Raw genomic sequence first — 21479 nt, forward strand, 5'->3', positions numbered from 1 at the left:
GGGGCATGTGTCATGATACGGTATTTCACTCACCTTCTTTTTGGTGTAGTGCTTCTCCCGACCTGAAGCCAACTGCTTTCCGTTAGGACAGAGTTCTTTACTAGGCTCGCGCAAGCAGCGCGTGTCCACTGTTTGGGTATCAAACCCGTTGACGGTTGATTTCTTTTTCGTTATGACGCCTGTCTTCAGTGAAAATTGCTCGTTGTGTTTAGTGCAGTAGTTTCCCCCGTACAGGACGGTACCGGCGCCGGTGCCCCTCACACTGGCTGGGTTCTTATCGAGGAGGCGCTTCGAAGTCATTTTCAAACAGGCCAAGTGTGTCTAAAGAAGGAAAATATGTCGACAGACTGTACAAGCTAACAAGAAAAGATACATTTAAAATGATTGTCCTGACTGCAAGGCCCAGTAATTTCGACGAAGACACTAAATTTGCACTAACAGTCTAAAACAATGCAGAAATGCAGCCGATAAAGGGAATAGCTGAAACGATTGTTTTGCTTTTCTCCCTGCCCGAACCCACGCCACGCCCACCTTTTCCCCTGCGCGTGCAGCCGGGCGAGATTACGCATAGCCCCGCCTCCCATTGATTCCAATTGGCTTTCGGCGCAGATAAATATTCTATTTTGGCACGCGGCCACTGAACAACAGTCGCTGATTGGATGATTTGGAAATGTCAGCCTGCTGCTTTTCAGCTAGAGACGGGGGTGTGTCTCTGATTTTGCCGGCCGGTGCAGACTGCTGAGAAAACATGCACTGATAGAAACTGTCTGCTGCATGCACAGACTTAGATTTTATTCACATTATTAGTATTAACTTCAGAATAGTTTAATTCTGGTGAACTTTTGCGCATCAGATACGCAATGCCATAGTTAAGCAAATTAACTGGCAATATTTGGAATTATTCATTCACTCATTATCCATACTGCTTTATCCTGTATACAGGGTCACGAGGGGCCTGGAGCCTATCCCAGGAGATTAGGGCACCAGCTAGGGTACACAATGGGCTGGGTACCAACCCATCACAGGGCACACACACACACACACACTACATGCAATTTGGAAACACCAATTAACCTAATCTGCATGTCTTTAGACTATGGGAGGAAACCAGAGTACCCGGAGGAGCTCATGTAATTGTATAAAAGCAAAGCAGGAATCGAACCCTGGAACCTGAAGAAACAAGGCCTCAGTGCTAACCATAACGTCATCATGTTGCCTTGTTTGAAATTACTCACTCATCATCTATACCGCTTTATCCACTATAGTAGAGTCGCGGGGGTCCTGGAGCCTATCCCAGAAGACTTTGGGCATGAGGTGGGGTACACCCTGGAGGAGCAAGGCGACACTACACCACCATGTCGCCTGTTTGAAGTAAGTCTAGATCTATTATATTATACGGGCTTCTTGTAAATAAAGTACATGCATGTGTATAGAATGCTACAGGTCAACCTACAATTTATAGCAATTTGAGTTTCTATTTTTAATTTAACTTTACACACACACACAAAACTGGCTGGTGGGATGTTTTCTCCACATGCTGTTCACTTTAAAAATGTCTTAGATTATTCGGGGGGTTAAACTGTAATAATGTTAACACATTGCTTTAATATGCAACTTTATTAAAAAAAATTAAATTACAATTTATTGTTTTTTTGGTAAAAAACATTTGACAAAGGTATATTACTAAGATAAAAAATTACATACTAAACACAGACAAACACTGCACTAAGCCGATCCTGAACAAATGCATAAGGATGTACTGCACGATATAAGATCTGTACTTAATCAGGCTTTTGGAGTAGGAGGAACAAGAGGGAAACCTCTGGAAACAATGCAATATTATATGCCTCTTCCTGACCTGTTCATTATTGCATGAATTAAACACAAATTTTGGGACAACATTATTTTTATAGAACATTTTTATTCTCCATTAGAAGAAGTACAGTACCAAGTAGAAAATGTATTACGTTTTATAAAATGCACACACATGCAAGATCAACCATTCAAAGAACACAGAAACACATGCATGGCAGTGGTGCTAGTACTCTTAACCAATATTAATCTTAAATGCTGAAAATCACTAATCACATACATTTCATTTTTAAAAAAATAAATAAAAATCAGATTTGATCTTGATATAGTATATCTGTAGAATTTGTTGAAGATACTGTATTTGACATAACCTGTCATATTTAAATTTATACTTATATTCCCCAGGTTGGAGGAAAAAAAAAAAGGACAATATGCTCTACAACTAATCTGACCTCAATCCCTGAGCTAATTATTTAATTAAAACCACACAGAATTTTCTCAAAGTCTCTACTGTAAATAGATTAATAGTTATGTTTTTGCATAAGACACATAGTGTTCAAATCCCAGACTATAATGCGTCACACAGCATAGGTGTTTTTTTTTGTTTGATGGTTTGTTTGTTTTTTAATTGATGGGGTTGCCTGGAAGTTGAGGTGTGATTGCCCTCTAGAAGTGTGGTGACTTTGCTTTCATCAATCCCTAGGAAGATAAAGACTTCTTTAAAGGTCCACCAGTAAACCCTCATTTAAAGACGCTCTACTCTGGTCATTGCATCTTAACCACTCACCCTAATCTGTCTCTTATTTATGATTCTTCTTAACAACTCTTTCCCTCCTCTACTTTTTTTTTCCACTTAACAAGGAGAAGAGGCGAGTTGCATAATTCTACCAACTTCCTTCAGGCTGAAGAAGCTACTTGGATGAGTAGTGGAATAGTTCATCCTAGCAAGATATACCAGTGACTGGGGCTGGTGATATTTTTACCTAATCATGTGTTAAGCGCTTTTTTTTGGCCAGCCAGCGGCCAAAGAAACCAAAGGGCATTGTCCAGATCTGGCATCTCTGAGGGACTTCTTAGATGCACAGCCATTATAGACTTAAAACCATAAAGTAAACTGTGCCTGCCAAACAATGGATAGGGGATGTATTCCATGTCATTTGAAAAAAGAAACAGAAACTGCTACAGTATACTAGAATTATTTCTTTTATGGCTTCAAAGTCTGCCGAGAGGTAAAAACACCAACAGAAACATGCACAGCTATCTATAACATCTAAAATATCCATACATAACTTTAATTAACAAAATAACCTTCTTCACTTGTGCAAAATAGTGAGATTAAAAGAATATAATGGTGAAGACAGATCTAGTGAGATCTTGTCAAGGAAGTGTGTTAGCCTGGTGCTGTAACACAGCCGAGAAGATAGATTTGGTTCTTTGCCTTTCAGAGCTATAAAGGTTGACTTTATCAGTTTCTATCTGACTATGAATATCGCTTTAGTCTTTGTTCATTTGTCTTTGTTCACAACATAAATATATTCTCTTAAGTATATATTGTATTGCAGCGAATCGCAAAACTCTCAATTTGGATCACATCAGGGATTTGAGCCATGGGTATGTTTAGAACTGCGAGAAAGGAAAACATATTTTTGCTTCCCTTATCTTACTTATAGAACTTACTGTAAAGAACACTTAAATGCGAAACATTTTTCCATGATCTCAAAAAATTAGTTCCTCTAATATTTAAATAAAATCTAAAAATTAAATATTCAATACTCAATTGTTAAAGTTCAATATGAGGAAAAATATTTGAATCAGATTTAATCAGAATAAAAAAATTAATCAGAGTGGGCAGAGCTTCAGCCCTATCTAGGTGGGATTTTGTCAGTGCGGCCCTGAAAAGCACAGAGCAAGTGCGAGATGGAGAGATTTAGAAAGCACACAAAATATTTTGCACTGTAATGGTTAAACTTTGCAATAAATCTGCAGTTCATGAGTTTTAAACCATTGGGAGTAATCCTTGTGGATCACGTGTGCATTTCCGTGCATGTGTGCGTGTGCGTGCATGTGTGTGTGCCTGTCACAGGTAAATTATAGACAGATGCACCTGAATCATCACTGCTTTATACACCATGTGTGTATGCGCTTTTGTTGCAGTCTCATGTTCTATTTTTGGATTTCTGAATTTACATGTACCCAAGATCTCTATAACCCTGTGACGTACATCTCCATGCCATCTTTAAAAGTGAAGATGGTGGTGGTGTTGGTACTCTGCTTCACATCACCAATGGTCTCATAAAAGTTCTCACAGGTCATGGCCCTCTCTGGTCCCTTCGAAGGCCCGCAAGGCGACTTCTTTGGCTTCAACGTGCTGCTGCACAGCATCTCTCGTTTTTGCATGGGGTTGATGGTTGCATAGGCCGGGTCTGAATCAAGCGACTTAGACCAAGTTTTCTCTCCCACTGCTGCATAATAGTGCTCCCTTGATGGCACTGATACAGGTTCCTCAGGGTCCTTTTCTCCAGAACCTATTTGCCCACTCATCTGTTGTGTTGACTTCAGGTTTTGTTTCTTCAGGGGTTTGCAGACAGTGGAGTATGTCTCAAAGATCTGCCGAGAGAGAAACCATAGATTAAGAAAAAAAAATAAAAAATCAAAGTAGATTGCATGACACAAAACATGCTGAGAAGCAAAGCACTTGTGTCCAGAAAACACATTTATAAAATGATTTCTGTAGAGACACCTGGAGAGGAAATCTCATTGTTACAAAATAATTATCCCAAAGTGAGTGTAGGTCCTTTGACTAATCTAGTCTAGTTATCCAGATTACCAACATTCACATTGCCTGCTACTTATGCTATAAAGTTTTAATTTGTTCACTTTCATTCAGCAAATGCATATAATCCTTTTGGTTGAAATATTCCCTCAATTACATCTAGACCTGTCTAAACATGTCCTAACAAGTACTCTGTGTGTAACTCGAGCTTGCAGGGGAATGTATGCTAAATAAATATCCTTGCTTACAGCACAATTATGACCCACTTTGACACTGAGAGCCTGTGCCAATGTAAACGCTCTTATCATCTCGGACTGGCTTCAGTGTTACCTAACTGCCAGATAATCCTGTTAAACTTTTACTTCAAGAGCTGACCAGAGAGAACATGTGCAATGTGGAATGAGAAAGTATAATGAGGAATTCAGCTCAGTTCACATTCACACTGTTCACAGTTGACCTTTATGGCATTTAGAGGGTGGTGAGAGAAAAGGATACTTGGAAACACAATTATGTCAGACAAACTGCTATAGCTGTGGCATTCTGTAAAAAGTGGAAAAAGACGATGAAGCCAACACATAACCCATAGACTCAGAGTTTAGCGAGTGCTTCTGCATCTGTCTAATAGTGTTAATAAACTAAGCCACTTTGCTTTGTGTTGAAAGATGTTTACTCTGCTGTGTGGGAGTAAAAAGGAGTCAACACACACAAGTTCCAAACATTACAAACTTGCAGCTGTTGAGATAGCCTTAAGAGGGTTGTTCATTATGTCAGACTGCCATTTAGCCCTACTATAAGGAAGCATACTTGACAGTGATTTGACGCAGCACTGGCGAAAATGTTTATGTCTGGCTTGAATTTCTACACCACCTCAGGGGAAGCATCACTCTCCTGGGTGCGTGAGATGTTTCCACAGCAAAGCTGCTGCAGCATTGCGCTGACCCTGTAAGTATACAGTATGTGTACTGTGCTGTGCAGGGATGAAGGGAGTCATAAAACAGAAGTTTCAAAACTTACAAAAATGCAGCTTTTGGAAACGCCCAAAGAGCTCTGTTAATTTTTCATTTTTTATCTTTCTCTTTCTCGCTCTCTCACTCCCTTCTTCCCTTCCTCTCCACTATCCCTCTCTGAAATGAACTGAAATGACAGAAATGTTAATCCTGGTGGTACTCCATCCTTTTAACGATAGCAATATCATACTTCAGTACATCTATCCTGAATGGCAACTAAGCTTATTCTTTCCATCTGTTCTTTATTTTTTCACATCTGGAGATTGTGCCAGCTTCAGTAGACAAAGGCCAACCCTGCGAGAATCCTGAGGCATCCAGAGAAGGACCAGCTCCAGCTGGATTCTGCTTTATGATGGTTGGAGCTACGCATGCTGCTCCTGTGCTTCCAGTGACCCAGACCCCATCTGCCCTCTGCACCTACTGACTCCCTGTGCTGAACTGGACTTCATGTTAATTTAAATAACTTCTGTTATATTAACCTTTCACCTGCATAACACACATGATGTTATTTCTATCTGTTATCACCCAGATGAGGATGGGTTCCCTGATTGAGTCTGGTTCCTCTCAAGGTTTCTTCCTATTGCCATCTCAGGGAGTTTTTCCTTGCCACCATCACCCTTGGCTTGCTCTTCAGAGACATTTCATTCATTCATCTCATTATTATCTGCACACTTCCAAATATTTTCTTTTCTAAAAAATTCTTTTATTTTTGTGAAGCTGCTTTGAGACAATGACCATTGTTAAAAGCGCTATATAAATAAAACTGAATTGAATTGAATTGAATATGCTTACCGTATGTAATATATGATTGACATTTACATGTGCTTTTACAGTACATATGTAATCTTCTACAAACTCCAGGTAACTGCAAAGTTATCTCTGACAAAAGAAATTCCAACAATTTTACCATCTGGTTACCATCTTGTGCATGTTCATGTCAATAACTCTACTACAAAGGCAAAGTAACCTCATGAGTTTAAGAAATTCCAACATCAATGGTCATGTTTCCCTTTGGAACCTTTTGTCTGGCTTTAGTAGTATTTGACTGACAGACTGTGGATGATTTCTTATAACTCTCATCAATAGCAGAGGTGTTGTTTTGACACATAGATACCCTAAAACAGTAGAAGACAAGGAACCATTTCACCCTGACTACACGACTGCATGTCCATGCTCAGTAGTACGGAACTCCATTGGCAGCATGGCTTACAGTGGAGTCCATGACAATGAAACATTCCTTGTTGTGTTGTCTGTCACAGTGGGACCGTGATTTTTATCCTATTCATAGTCTATGACCCCTTACAAGTGGCCCAAAAATCTGCTCACAACAGCAACTGTTCCAAATAAATAGCTGTTTCTATGACATAATATCTGCTCACTCACTTACTCACTTACTCATCTTAATCCTGTATTTAGGGTCGCGGGGGCCTGGGGCCTATCCCAGGAGACTTAGGGCACAAGGCAGGTTACACCCTGGACAGGGTGCCAATCCATCACAGGGCACACACACATACACACACTCATTCACACAGTTTTGGACTGTGGGAGAAAATCAAAGTACCCAGAGGAAACCCACCAAGCACGGGGAGCACATGCAAACCATGCACATAGAGACAGGAATCGAGCCTGGCCGGGAATTGAACCGTGCACTTAGAGACAGGAATCGAGCCTGGCCGGGAATCGAACCCGGACCCTGGGGGTCCAAGGTGACAGTGCTAACCACTACACCACTGTGCCGCCTATAATATCTGCTCTACAACTCAAATAACACCAAGGACCAAGGTAAGGACCAAGTGTGTCCTTAACAAGGAAGATTCTGCAGATTGACCCTTGCTGCCAAATGGAGTTCTTGGATCTGAGATACATAACTTTAAGCAGGAACACAGGGTTTAGCCACATAGTCACTCAGGATAGCATATGCAGGATAACATTATAAGTCACATTCAGTTTTCCCAGCAGTTACCATTGATGAGTCTACTACACTACTAGTCTTCCCCACTCACTGAGGCACTGAATGCCACAATGTGGGTGGGGAAGGGTAGTCAGTCTGGGAACAAGCGGATCACTAGAGGTTACAGTACTGTTTGCCTGAACCCTCTGCTTTAGAGTGAAGGCAGAGGCTAGGACATTGACTTGGTATGCCTATCACCAGAAAAAGGACACCCCAAAGGGAACTGCTTTAAATAATCCGTTAAAGACCACTGACATTCCTCTGAACTAAAAAAGGGTATGTGGAGTGGAACCATGTTCTACCACGGGACCTAACTTTGTCCAGAGAAAAAAAATATTTTCTTGGAAAAGCTAGTTTCTCAGTTTTGTTCAATATAGGGAAGGCTCTGAGACAGACTGAGCAGAATTTTAGTCTACATTCGTCGTCCACTATATGAGGAACACCTGCACATTAGTGCAATTGCCAAACCAGCCAATCCAGTGGCAGCAGGACAATGTTGATTAAGCAGATATAAGTAAAAAAAAAAAAAAAACAGGATGGAAAACCAACTCCCAGCCTCAGTGGGACAACTGACAACTTTTGCCAGTGTTCCTTCTGTCTAAGCATTAAACATTCAAGCTGAGAAATGTAACAATAGGTTATCCCTTCACCTGGGAAGAAACTAAGTTTTTATGTTTTATTTTCCCATCTATGCCCATGACATCAGAATCTCAGCCCATTCTGTTCAGATATTGTCCACACAAGCATAAATTACATTTTCATATGCTGATGCATAGTGGAATTAGCAATTCTGTAATTAGCCACAAAGAGCAATATTCCTCTTCAGTGGTACTGTAGCCTAGGTGTAACAGTTAAAACTCAGTTAAGGGGATGATCACATGATGAGTTGGGTCAGCCAGGAGTGACATAAGCCACAGCAGGCAATTAGAAAGTCAGAGGATAGTAAAGTTTCTACTAAGTAAGAGATACTAAGTGTGAGACATGACACAGCTTCCATCAGGAAACCTTCCATCATCCAACTGAAAAAATCTGTATGAGATTACAAGCAGCTGGTAAGGACAGGTGCACATTTAACTCCAACTGTCATCACAAGCTGTTATGCAGATAACCTAAAATTTATTAGCAGTTTTACAATGAATTATTAAACATTAATTATAATTATCAAAAATAGAAATTAATAATTATGAAAAACATCTCATAACTTGTCAACAATATGGCTACCATTTGCTAATCAATACAAATTGTGATGTAATTTGACCTATATGAATAATCAATCCTAGGATTTTTGGCCTATCTTTACAAATGTGATTCCAACTTTAGGAGAGTGTTAATGCCAATAATTATGAAAAATATGTAGACATTTGTAAAAAGTATAGCAATAATTCATACTGGCGTGCTGGAATTTGCATGAAACCTAAAATACACTATTTACAGGTCAAAATTATGAAGTCAAAGTTACAAAATTAGAGTAGACAGTAGAGCTAAGGTCAATTACTGTTTCTATAAAAACATAAGCCCAATCAAGGTTTAATTTTGCATGACATTTTTATGTTCTAATCTGTAAATGGATTTTTTTATGGTAACCCAATTAATGAAAACATCAAATCAATCAGATTTAAGCAGGTGTTTAAAAAAAATTAGCATTAAACTATTATTATAGAACAAATGATCAGATTATGGAAGGGCTTACTGCTACCTGGTGCCATGTTATTCAAATTCGGCTCTTTATGTTATGCATCCACATTGAGGGTAAGCAGCAAAAGTCTAGTTTTGCGATTGCCTCAGCCACAATCTTCTGATGGTCAATGAGTTTATTAAGATGCATGTGAATTTCCAACAAAGTTGTTTTAAAATGTTTTTTTGGGGTAGATTAATGAGAAGGAATCAATGCTTTGTTAAAGCTGCAAGGAGCTCTGGAAAAAACAGACACGTAAAAGGAAATGAAACTGAATTACCATGAAATTAATTTGGCTTTATTATTTGAATTATGATTACTGTTGTAATGTTTTGGCAGCATGATGGCCTTAGTATAAAGTTACAAAAGTGTTGACAGCTGGTCAGCTGGAAAAAATATTTAATCTCAGTGTTCTTATTTTCTTGCACATATTTTAGCTTTGATTTTTATAAGGCTTTGTGCTTTTGTTATAAATATAAAAACATATTTATGTATGAAATTACTATCAAACAAGAGGTTTATCATTAAAGGAAGCCCTAAAGTACAAATTTCATTTTGTGAGAAAAATTTATAAAAAGATTGGCTCAACAAATATGGTCTTAGTCTAATCTGTAAGTGCGATGGCTTGCTTTGCAGTGTGATAATATTTATTCCATAGCTCTACCCCTAAATTTAATTTAATATTAGAATTAGAACTACAGTATTTCTCTTTTTTGTGATAAATGTTATTCGACTTAGTGACATTTAAAGAGAGTTGGCCATAATCGCCAACTGCAATTTCTAAAGTAAATACCAACTTTCTAACATGAACGATAGCTAATGATAAAATCAACTTACTGTACCATTAAATTGATGCAAAAAAAAGAAAATTCTCTCCATTTATCTGGCGTCTGTAACAGTGCTCTTTACAATGCCCAGATTAAAATAAATAATTGTGGGGTTTACAAATGTCAAATTCCATACAGATTTTACTGCTCTTTTTAGTCCACTTAATCTCAGCCTTATAGCATTAAGTCGACACAGTAAAATTGTAGAAGCTAACTGGCTTTCAAAACAGTCTTTCCATATGTGCAGTACATTAATTGGTGCTTTGTGGATCCACCCATAAAGTGAGTTTAGATATTACAATATAAAAATACATTTCCTTATTTCTATTACAGGGTTTATAATAGATGGAAACTAAAAGAAACATACACACAATTTTAAATACTTGTAATAAAACATCTTCATAGAGACATCATAGACAGAGCAAGCCATAGACAGAGTAATACTGTTTTATCTACTGTATCACTGTTTCAAGTTTTTTGCTGTCACTGCACATAAGGTTTTTCCCTCATGATTGCTGATTCATGAAAACTAATTGTGCTAATGTTATTATTATTCTGAACTTTTTTTTCCCTGCGAAAAGATGAAACCATATATGAAACTGTGCATATGAGAGAGAGTTTGAGCATGTGAAAATATCAGGGATTAGCAGCAAAATTCTGGCACTATAATTACTACAATAAATTAATCTATGGCTCACATGCACTGACCATTGGGAGAGATCTGTACTTTTTGACGTACGTATGTACTACCGTCCATCATATCTAGCGTTTAGAGATGCACAGAGATTTGTAACACAACAAGTAAATCACCAAGAAACAGAATGGCGCACAATAATCGTTTAATCTCAGTTAGGCTGTTTTTATAATTTGTCAAAAGCTAATTTTTTAATTGAATGTAAAATGTGAACACTAGCACATCCATAGATTTTTTTTATTAAACTGTAGTAAACTGCAACAGTAAAGTGTTGTCTGGTGTTTTTTTTTTTTTTTTTTTGTAGAGGTAATTGTTATTTACACTCATTTAACAGCTTCAATAGCTTCAGGCCATCTATTGGTTCCGAGGAAACAGCCTCAAACTTGCTGTCAAATTACAAAGGTAAGTTTAATCCTCAATAATTATTAAAATCATGTTGAAATTTGCAAACACTTAGGCAGCTTAAACTGAGGACTGGTTATATGGGCCAACATGAAACTTACAAGGGATTTTCAGGCTAAGGCGATGAAGGTAGGCAAAGTTTGAAGTACAGTATGTCCATACAGGTGAAGTTCAACAGCAACTCAAGTAGCAGTTTCCCCAGGAACCAAATGTCATACTAAACTAAAATCTGGTTTATTTAATTGTTCTGGTAATCTGTAACTGGATACAAATCAGCATCAGATTTTACTTTCAAAACATGTTGCAATGTTATTTTGTTCAGTGATTTCTTTTTTACATTCTAGAACACTGGATTTTTTCAAAACTATGAAATAACATGAAAAATTAGGCAAATTAACAACAACAACAACAGCCAGTTGTTATTTTCGGCCCAAACTTTTGAGTGGTACTGTGTTTCAGACTCATTAAGTTTTATGAGGAATCCTCACAAGACTGGGGTTTTTATTGGTTTTTATTATTTTTATTTAAAAAAATCCAGCATAGACCAGCATGATTAATATGCTAGTCTATGCTGGTTAATCCTGGTTAGTGCTGATCTGGGGCTGGTTTAGCTGGTGGCCACCAGCAAGGTTTTGGTAGTTAAAATTAGTTATCATTTTAGCTTATTATCTTGTATTTTAATAGCTAGTACTGAAAATAGTGTGTGATGTAAATACATGGACTGTTTAGTGTTATCTTATGTTAATGCATTTACATAAAAGAGTCAAAAATAATCCATTCACCAAAAACATGTAAATACTTTATTTTACATTTAATAAATATCTGCTGGGTTGTTCGAAAAACACAACACAAACCTTTTATATAAATGCACTGGCAATAAATGCATATTTTTAAAAAGTAATCAGTGGAAAAAAAAACTAAAAAAAAAAAAAACAGCATAGACCAGAATAGCTGGTGACCAGCTTGACCAGCAATTATACCAGCATATGTTGTGTTTGGTTGCTGGTCACCAGCATACCAGCACCAACATATGCTGGAATAATTGCTGGTCAAGCTGGTCACCAGCTATGCTGGTCTATGCTGTGTTTTTTTTCAGCAGGATGGGCTGTGTAACAAGGCAAGAACTGGCCACTTTTTAGAATGCTGACTGTGGCTTGTGGCTATTGTTATTTTTTATTGTTGTTGTTGTTTTTGTATGATAAAAGAGGAAGGGAGCTAAAAATGAGTGAGTTTGTATCTTATTTTATTTATTTCCTGTAAACAACCCTTGACAGAAGACAGTGCAAGAAAGTGATAATAGACAATGTGTGTGTGTGTGTGTGTGTGTGTGTGTGTATGAGTGACAGAGAGAGAGAGAGCATGAGTGGTCATAAATGCCAGCAGTACAAATAGTCCGAATCTGGAGACCGTAGCTTCCCACCACCCTACTGCAGATGTCAGAAAAGCACTGTGTGTAATTTACCTCTGTGGAGCAGGCATTGCTGTGGCCATTGCTTTGATCGCTCTCTTCCGGAGGCTTCCATATGTACTCCTCTCCATTTCCCTTGGACACTGCCCCCTAGTGGCCAGATAAACAGTTTTAATCTATCTAATGTCTATACTTTCAATTAAATAAAAAAATTTGTTTATACCTAAACTATATAAGTCTATACCATTATCTACTATACATCTTTAAATTTGCTTTAGTGCTGGATAGTTATAATTCAGCAAATTAATTAAAGTTTATGAATTTCAAACTGTTTTAATCAAAATATGCATGTTTATTTACACATATTTAATTTTTTAAAAGTAAAACATCTATTAACTATACATCCATTAACTATAAAGCTCATATCAATAAAGAGGAAACACAATGCTCTCATGACTTAAATAAATTTCCTACTGCATTACTCCCAAAAACATAAATATACAGTGGTACCTAGGCATACAAAACTAATCTGTTCCGGAGGCGAGTTCTTAAGGTGAAATTTCTTATTGCAAAACTCATTTTTTCATAAGAATTAATGTAAATGCAGATAATCTGTTCCAGCCACCCAACAATATTATCAATATTACCAATTTACAAACATAATCATATTTCTTGCATATAAAACCAATTAAACCAAAAAACGACATGTAAATTGAGGAAAATATAAAAATAAATCCACATTAAACCTTACTTAACCTTAATGTATGTTTCGTCCTGGCACCTCCTGCTTGAAAAACACAACTGAAAGTGGTTTCCTTATCTTCTTGCTACCGTACTTGCAAACATTCTATAGACCCATGGTGTTATGTCTTGACTAAATCTTGCACAAATAAAAAAAAAAAAAAAAAAAAAAAAAACCACAAAAATATTTGTAAATTAAGTTGGCTTTCCAATTGACTGTGTGTGAACTTAGCCAGGGTTTGGTTCGGCTCGGTTCATTTGCTCGTACGCCAAGGCAAATTTCTTGCTAAATTTTTAATCTTTGTATGCCTAGGTATCACTGTAAATAAAAAAAAATAGTAAACAGGCAGATAAACAGACAAAAATTAAACAATGAACAGGCAGCACTTTGCCATGGACTGAGCTTGTAAAAAAGAATATCTGACAGTCATATGAAAAAGAAGTCTATAAAAGAAAAGCTATATAACACATCGTAAGTCACAAAACAAAAAAAGCACTTTTTTTTATATATCTGTTATGAAGAAATGTAATCCGTTAGCAGTTAATATTTAATCACCGTCCAGTGTTTAGTGCAGGGTTTAGAACTTGGATGCAGAGCCAGTGATGAAAGGTTACAAGCATGAATGGTTGCTGTGTGTCCAGCAATGTATTTCTCTGACTGAAGCAGTTACTATCTCAGCATTTCCTCTCTACTAATACTAACACACACTGAAGCCTATGCAGCCTGCCAAAAGCCCTCTTACTTACAGTAAGTACTTCATTGTGTGCTGCATTTGCACATGCACACAGATCTGCACATTGCCATTCACAGGCTCAAATATAAAATGCACTTTGTAGCAGCGGGAAAACATGCAAAAGTGCAACCAATCTCTCTCTCTCTTTCTCTCTCTCTCTCTCTCAAACACACACACACACCACTCACACACAAGAATATACATACCTATACACTGCTGGGGTCATCTGCTGTCTACAATGTCGATGTTTAACATAATTAATTTATAACAAAAAGCATATCCTATGCAGATTCCCTTTCGACAGTTCAACAGTAACCCACCCCTAAGCATTTCACTGTGTAGGGCTGTGTGTGAGACAAAAAAAAATTTGAATTTGATTTTAAGATTCAAATAAGCATTTATGTCTTTTTGTATACCAAGCAATGGTATATGGATCCTAAGTACTAGCTGCATGCAAAACTGGTCAAAGTAGAGTTTATGTAGCCAAGTCCAAATGTTAACACCAACATCAGCTGCAAGCTAACCGTAGATTTCCCATTAAAAAAATTTAAGCAGTAAACAGTCTAATAAACATACTTTTTTCCCCCATTGGCCAGCTCTAATGAAGTTGAGGGAATGTGTTACTGGCCACATGTTGTGACTGAAATCAATTTTGCAATCAGAAAACATGGCTATTATAGTACACATATACAGGCTATAGCTTAAAATTTAATTGACCTTTAATTGATTGGTCAAACAGTTAGACAGCCACATGTTGTAAAAACCACACAAGGTTGTTTGCAACGGAACTTTTCATTTGAAAACCTCTACATATCCTTCTTTCAGAGGAATTGAACATTCACATTTGAGGCAAAGCACAATAAGGAAGGGCCACATTCCAAAGCGAAGGTTAGTATGTCCTGAAAAGCCAATAGCACTGTTTTAATCCAATTTTGCAGAGTGATAAAGCTGCCACAGTCAAGAAATACAAAAACTCCCAGAATTAGTTAACTAAAGTATGTTTTGTATATAAATAAATATTACTGTAAATTGGAGTGGGCAGGGCTAATTGATTAAATTTGCTAAAATATGGGTTGTGCCAAGGAATTGGCACTAACAAGAAATTTCCCTGTGGTTATTAATAATTTTTTTTATGTTAACAAAAACATGAGCATTGCCCCCTAGTGGCTAATTTCGGTGAAACTGCATCAGATAATAGTGGGCCCATACTTGAACCTACCATTCCATTTTTATAACTATACTGTAGTTTAACATTAACCTTATCAAATACCTGGCTAAATCCACAAAGTGGTGCTAATTTACAGAGTGGTGGCCATGTTTTTAGGAATTTATATAATTAATTATAAATTCGGACACAGATGCAAAAGACCAAATGTGAGCTCCGTTGGTTTCACGGTCCCTCAAAAATAGCTATCTAACCTTAGCTCTATGTCTACATGGCCATGTCTTGACAAGTTAATAAATGACAAATTGATAAAGCTACAAATTTATAAATCCTTACATTTCATAGATGTTTAAATGTATACCGATCAGCCATGTCATTAACACCACCACCAGTTGAATTGAATAACATTTAAAACTGGTGACAGTATCATGGCCCAATCTCTTCATCATTCATGCGGGACCAAAGCCAATCCGTCTGGTCTGATCACACAGGTAAGCAGCCCAAATAGGCGAAAAAAAGTCAATGCTAGCCATAAATGAATGGTACTCAGTGCACCACTGCTGTCCACATTTGGAGCCCAACAGGCAAGGACCCCAAGACCACTGATCTGGCCCCCAAGTTCCCTAGTCCCCATCTGATTGAGCACTTACTGTATGAGATGCGCTAGACAAAAACATTTCACCCATAGACGCCCCATCCTGCAACAGACAGCATTAAAAAAATCTAGTTCCGACATCCTCGTGGCAGATAACAAAGAAACACACCCCCAGAGACGCTGAGGAGCCCTATACCGAGGGGCCAGAGCTTTCCAGGTGGCACAAGGGTAAACCAAAACCTAGGTGATTTTTATCTATGCTATTTAAGGATTAAACACATCATCTACAATAAACTGTCTCTTTGTCTTGGAGCAACCCAGTCACTGGGAATCTCCATGCTGCTAGATCATGCAAACTGTCATCCTTCTCATCTGACACAATCCACCATATTTGCAGCATTCATTCATTCATTCATTCATCTGTTCGTCATTCTCTCCTTCTCAGTGGGCATTGCACGGGCAAAAGGATGGTCAGCCCAGCTTTCTCTATCTTAGTTACATTACGTGACCTCCTATGAGAACCTCAAACATTCCCACATCGACTGGGAGATCAGCCCAGACTTTTCTATCTCAGACAGATTCTAGGTCCTCCTGGGGACCCTACTGCTCCCAAAGCAAATGTAAGAAATAATACTGTGTCCTGGGTTTTCCCTGGGCTGTTATAAACATAATCCTATTATTTTACAGCTAATTGACTCATGGTCCTTTGTTTCCGTGTTTACCTTGGGGAAGCTGGGTATGTGGAAAGGCTCCATGGCTTTTCTGGGAACAGTGCTGCTGGATGACTCTGATGTATTTTCCTCCTCTGATTCTTCCTGCCTCTTTCCTCTCTCCAGCTTTCTCACCTTCCTCACAGAGGCATATTCAGCCATTACTCCTCCTTGCCCTGCCTCATTCAGCCTCTTACTCTCCACTCCTCCTCCTGCTGCTTGTTTGTTCTCAGTAATTACTTGGTTTGGATCTAAATTCAATGGCGGTGATAGAGGAGGAGCTCTGCACACACCAACCCTTTCATACAGTCCTTCATCCTCTGGGTCAAAATGGTCATGCTGCTCACTCTCAGGGCCAGTGAGGTTACAGGTTAGTTGATCGCTAGATGCTGAAGTGTAGAGGGCAGTGGTTGAGCGGTGACTTTGCAACAACAGTAGGTCCATACTGACTGGTCGTTCCCTAGGGGCACCTATCAACAACACAGATTTGTTACTCACTGATAAAGCAGTAAATGTAATAGAGATATGTTTTAACACATGCAAATCAGTCTGCAGTATTTGCATTTTATATATTTCTGTGTATAGTGTGTCTATGTTGCATCAATGATATGTTCACCAACTATGTACATATACACTGATTAGCCATAACATAACACCACGAAACTTTAACAAACCCTCCCAACCCCCCAAAAGGGGCTACAGCTGCCCAGGTGGCACATGGCAACCCTAAACCATACTGCATGTGTGGTTTTTAAATACCACAAATGCCACTGAGAATTCATCATTCTACAGCTTATTTATATCATTCTGTAGCCTGTTTAAAGATTGGTCAATGTGTGAAATTACATGATGAAGTGTTCGGTGTACGAGTGATTAGCACATTTATCACTTCTATACATATCATCTGTTCAATTTCAGGGTTCATTTTTTTGCATGGGAGGGTGCATATTTGCATTTCAGACCCATTTTTGTGTGTACACACTCTGTAAAGAAGAACCCAGAACCTCCACAAAGGCAGCTTAGTGAAAGCTCAGCATGGGGACATAAGTGTGTGTATGAGTGTGTCTGTGGATGCCCAAAAGATGAGCACATTATTTGACATCAACAATGCAGATGAGGTACCTGCTGGTATCACTGTGCATCCCGAGGCTGATATTCAAGCATGATTTCTTACCATCATTGACAAGGTATTTAACAAAATTTTCTAAATGATCTCAATTAAACTGAACATGTATTCCAAATTAAGAATTTAGAATAGCATGTAAATTTTTTTTAAAGGAGAAGTAATCTCCTTTAAAAAAGCTCATAGAGCATTTGATTGACATTAGAGGTGAAATCATTTACAACAAGAATGACTACTGACTATGACTAATTACTAGCTGACCTCCAACCAACTGAGCATGCTTTTCGCCATTTGAAGGCAAAAAGACCCAAACACAAGCAGGAAACTCAAATGATTAGAATCGATTTATTAGATATGTATGATTATGATACTTTCTACGCAGAAAAATGGCTATCATCACTAAATTAAAGGTAAGTCTTTTGTTTTTAAGCTGTTACTTACAAACTCATACACATATGAACACACACACACTTTGCACTCACCGTTTGCACTGCAGGGCAATCGGTGCAACTCATGCAGGCGTGTGTCTGATTTACTTATGGACCTCAGCTTGGACTGGCATGCTGAAGCAACACGCTAAAACACACACACACACACACACACACACACACACACACACACACACACACACACACACACACACACACACACACACAATAAGACACACACACACATTTAACACATGACTGTACTGTTTGTGTGTTATGCTTCAACGTGTGCATGTTATCAGCATAAATCAACAACTTACCATGTCCTTCTTTTGACTCCCAATACTGGCATGACTGTGTTTACTTTTACTTTTTCTGCAAGAGCAAAAAGAAAATCATAGTTAATGCTAGATAAAATAGTTTATGAAGAAACCTGGCCCTTAAAACTTGAAAAAATTAAGAGAATGGAGAAACGTGCCCTACTTAAATGTAACTTTTCCATGTACCCATGTCTCTCCTTAAAGCTTCTCTTTTCAACCCCCTTATTGCTTTTAACTTCTTTCACTTTTTCACTTCAAAATCTGTTGTATCTGATTCTTGCACACCTCTGACAGTTTGCATGTGAACATTAAAAGGCCTAAACACATAGCAGTTGTTAATCTGTGCTCCAAAGGTATAAAAGTAATAAAATCTCTTGTGAACAGTTGAGATTGAGATGTGTCTGCTACTTATGCGCGCTGTAAGCAACAGAGGCAGGTTTTGGTCTTGCTTTTGTAGAAATGTAGAAAATAAATCCAAACTTATACTGAACAGTTGTTAGTAGTCATAAATATTTAGACTCCTGTTTAATCTGCTCAATAACCCACTTTACTGAATAGTGTGTCACTATTATTTAGGCTTGTGACCTGATGTGCTTTGGTCAGTTTGGGACACAGTATTGAATTCTAGCAGAAGGTGCACATGCACAGCAGTGAGTTTAAGGGTGCTTTCACACTAGGAATGATTTCTTTGTACCATGCCTGAGTACTACTGCTTCCCCCCACCCCCTTCCCCTGCTGGCCCACTTACACATAAGGAATAATTTTCCATACCCAAGTACACTTGCGTAACAGTAGGTGGTAGTATGCACTTAGCTGGTTCGAGAGCTGCCAATAAACACAAAGAAGACAAGAAGTACATGCTAGTCAACCTTTAAGGTATGCCTAATATAATGGATATCTTGGTAAAGTTTTCCTTATCAGCTATGGACATGCTGCACAGAGGAAGAGCTCACCGCATGCATACAGGGCATGCATACAGGGCAAGGAGGGTTGAGCAAATCAATGTGCTTTAAAGTGAAATGAATTTTCACCCATTATAAATAGAAAAAAGGAAATTAGTATGTCAGGCAAAGCTGGCTGCCACAAAAAAATCAATGTATGACAAATGCTGAGTTGAAAGGTAGGTTTGGTCAAAGGGTATCAAGATGCTGCCAAAGTCAAACAGGTATGAGTGTTAGAGGTATTCTTTTTTTTTTTTTTTTTGCCAATAATATTGTTTTCTTGGCATCATTTTTGGGGCATGATGTTGAAAGCTGTTCTAGGGGCCATCCCATGAAGTACTGTAGATCAGAGACACTCAGATGCAGCCAAGAAACTGAGGGCGTGGCCGTGTTGCCTAGAAGCAGTGTATGGCACACAAACCCTCTGTGCTGGAACACATCACTGTGTTATGTCAATTAGCCTTTAGAGTCTGACTATGTCTCCAAAGTCCTTCCATGTCCCTCCAAAGACATATCCACAAAGTCTTAAAAGGAGGTTCAACAGGTAAAAGTACTATAACTATCATGTTATTGCACAAAAATGTATTTGTTAAAAACAAATCTGAATCTGCAATCACGATTCCTTTTACATAATTCTCATTTTTTTAAAATAAGTAATTTACTGGATAGTTACTTAAGTAAATAAACAAAATAAAAAAACAAACAAATTAAAAAACGCATTCCATTTAAACCGGGCTTTCAATTATAATAAAGTGCTGAATTTAAAGGCTCTTGTAACAAAACTAAACATCAACAAACCAAAAAAATGTTTAATAGTGATCGCTAAACTAAAAAGCTGTTAGAAATGAAATGCATAGTTTACAGAAAAAAAAAATCATTATTTTCAATTATTTTATTGCTTCTAGTATAATCAGGAAGAAAAGATTAAACATGGGCCAATAGTTTTTTGTTTTTTTATGTGGTAGGACTGTGGGGGAGGACTGTGATGCGGGCAGCTTATAACACATATGAATCCCAAAATTTTCATTCAAGTCCCCTCACAAACAAGCAAACATGCAGATTGGCTCCTCACAATACACTATTAAACACAGGCAACTGGAACTGTAGTACAGATATTTGTCCAGCCCCCGTAAGGTAGCACTGCTAACCAACAAGTCAAATCTTATGGCGTCATATTAATGCCTCTCTGTTGTTTTCACTTACTATAATCTTCTCTGCTTCCTTTAAGACCTCAAACAAGCTTGCACAGAGAGACAATGAGCTACAAAACCAGACTAATCACAGACTAGAAGTAGGCCAGTTCATCTTGGCTGGTTCTGATCGACAAAGGAACAGCACATTATTAATTAACCATCCTCCAGCCTTCTTCTTCAACTGAGAGATATTAAGAAAGCGAGAGTATTTTACTACTGGGCTGCACATGTTCGAAAATAAAATTTTTGAATAAACTCATCTGAATCCTCATGGTGCAAATTACTGTCTTGTAAACCATCCTGTATATTAGCTCTACTTTGCACTACCTTTACAATCAAACCTGCTTAATATACAGTACTGATAACCCAGTGGTGCTTGATACACTTAAGATTTGGTATCAGTCAATGGGTCCACTGCATAAAAATTATTTGTTTCCCCCTGTCACTTCTAGATTCAGCATTTTCATCATGGCATGACAAAGGCATCACAGATTTTTATAATTTGTACAAAGATGGAGTATTTAAAAGTTTTGCTAGTCTGTCCAACTAGCAAAATGACAATCTAGTGATTGTAAAATCACTAAAACCAGATGTGCTTGGGAAAACGAACTGGGATTGCAGTTGAGTGAAGTATGTTGGGAGAAAGCCATGGACAGGATACGCTCCAGCTGTTCCTGCGCCCGTCTTACTGTTATTCAGTTTAAGGTTTTGAGTCCATTATTCAAATCAAGACTAGCTGAAATATTTCCTGATGTTGAGGATGGATGTCACAGGTGCCACACCTCTCCCTGTAATTTAAGTCATATGTTCTTTTTGTGCCCAAACCTGCACAACTTTTAAACAGGGGTTTTCAATCTCATGTCCACTATACTTTCGGTACAGTTAAAGGCATGTCCATTAACTGCTATATTTGGGATTACAGATGATTCACTTCTATTGAGTTCTGCACATAAAGATGTTATCGCCTTCTCATCTTTGTT

General features: G+C 38.0%; 2 protein-coding genes across 3 annotated transcripts in view; both read right to left on the reverse strand.

Moving 5' to 3' along the window:
- Positions 1-507, reverse strand: part of slc2a4rg (SLC2A4 regulator) — a 66696-nt gene extending 66189 nt beyond the window's left edge. For both annotated transcript variants that reach the window (XR_008356098.1, XM_053482121.1), the window contains exon 1: positions 34-507. Coding sequence is in view for 1 of the 2 variants with exons in the window: in XM_053482121.1 (XP_053338096.1) it covers positions 34-300 (267 nt within the window). In the remaining variant the exon portion in view is untranslated. The remainder of the gene's footprint in view (positions 1-33) is intronic.
- A 1184-nt stretch (positions 508-1691) lies between these two features.
- LOC128510797 (uncharacterized) overlaps positions 1692-21479 on the reverse strand; it is a 43366-nt gene continuing 23578 nt past the window's right edge. Inside the window, exons 4-8 of the mRNA XM_053483314.1 lie at positions 18366-18420; positions 18100-18193; positions 16507-16964; positions 12604-12699; positions 1692-4419 (exon numbers count right to left, since the gene is read on the reverse strand). Coding sequence (XP_053339289.1) covers positions 4015-4419; positions 12604-12699; positions 16507-16964; positions 18100-18193; positions 18366-18420 — 1108 coding nt within the window. The 3' untranslated portion in view covers positions 1692-4014. The remainder of the gene's footprint in view (positions 4420-12603; positions 12700-16506; positions 16965-18099; positions 18194-18365; positions 18421-21479) is intronic.

This window comes from Clarias gariepinus, chromosome 22, assembly GCF_024256425.1.
Source record: "Clarias gariepinus isolate MV-2021 ecotype Netherlands chromosome 22, CGAR_prim_01v2, whole genome shotgun sequence".
In the NCBI taxonomy this organism is placed as follows: Eukaryota; Metazoa; Chordata; class Actinopteri; order Siluriformes; family Clariidae; genus Clarias; species Clarias gariepinus.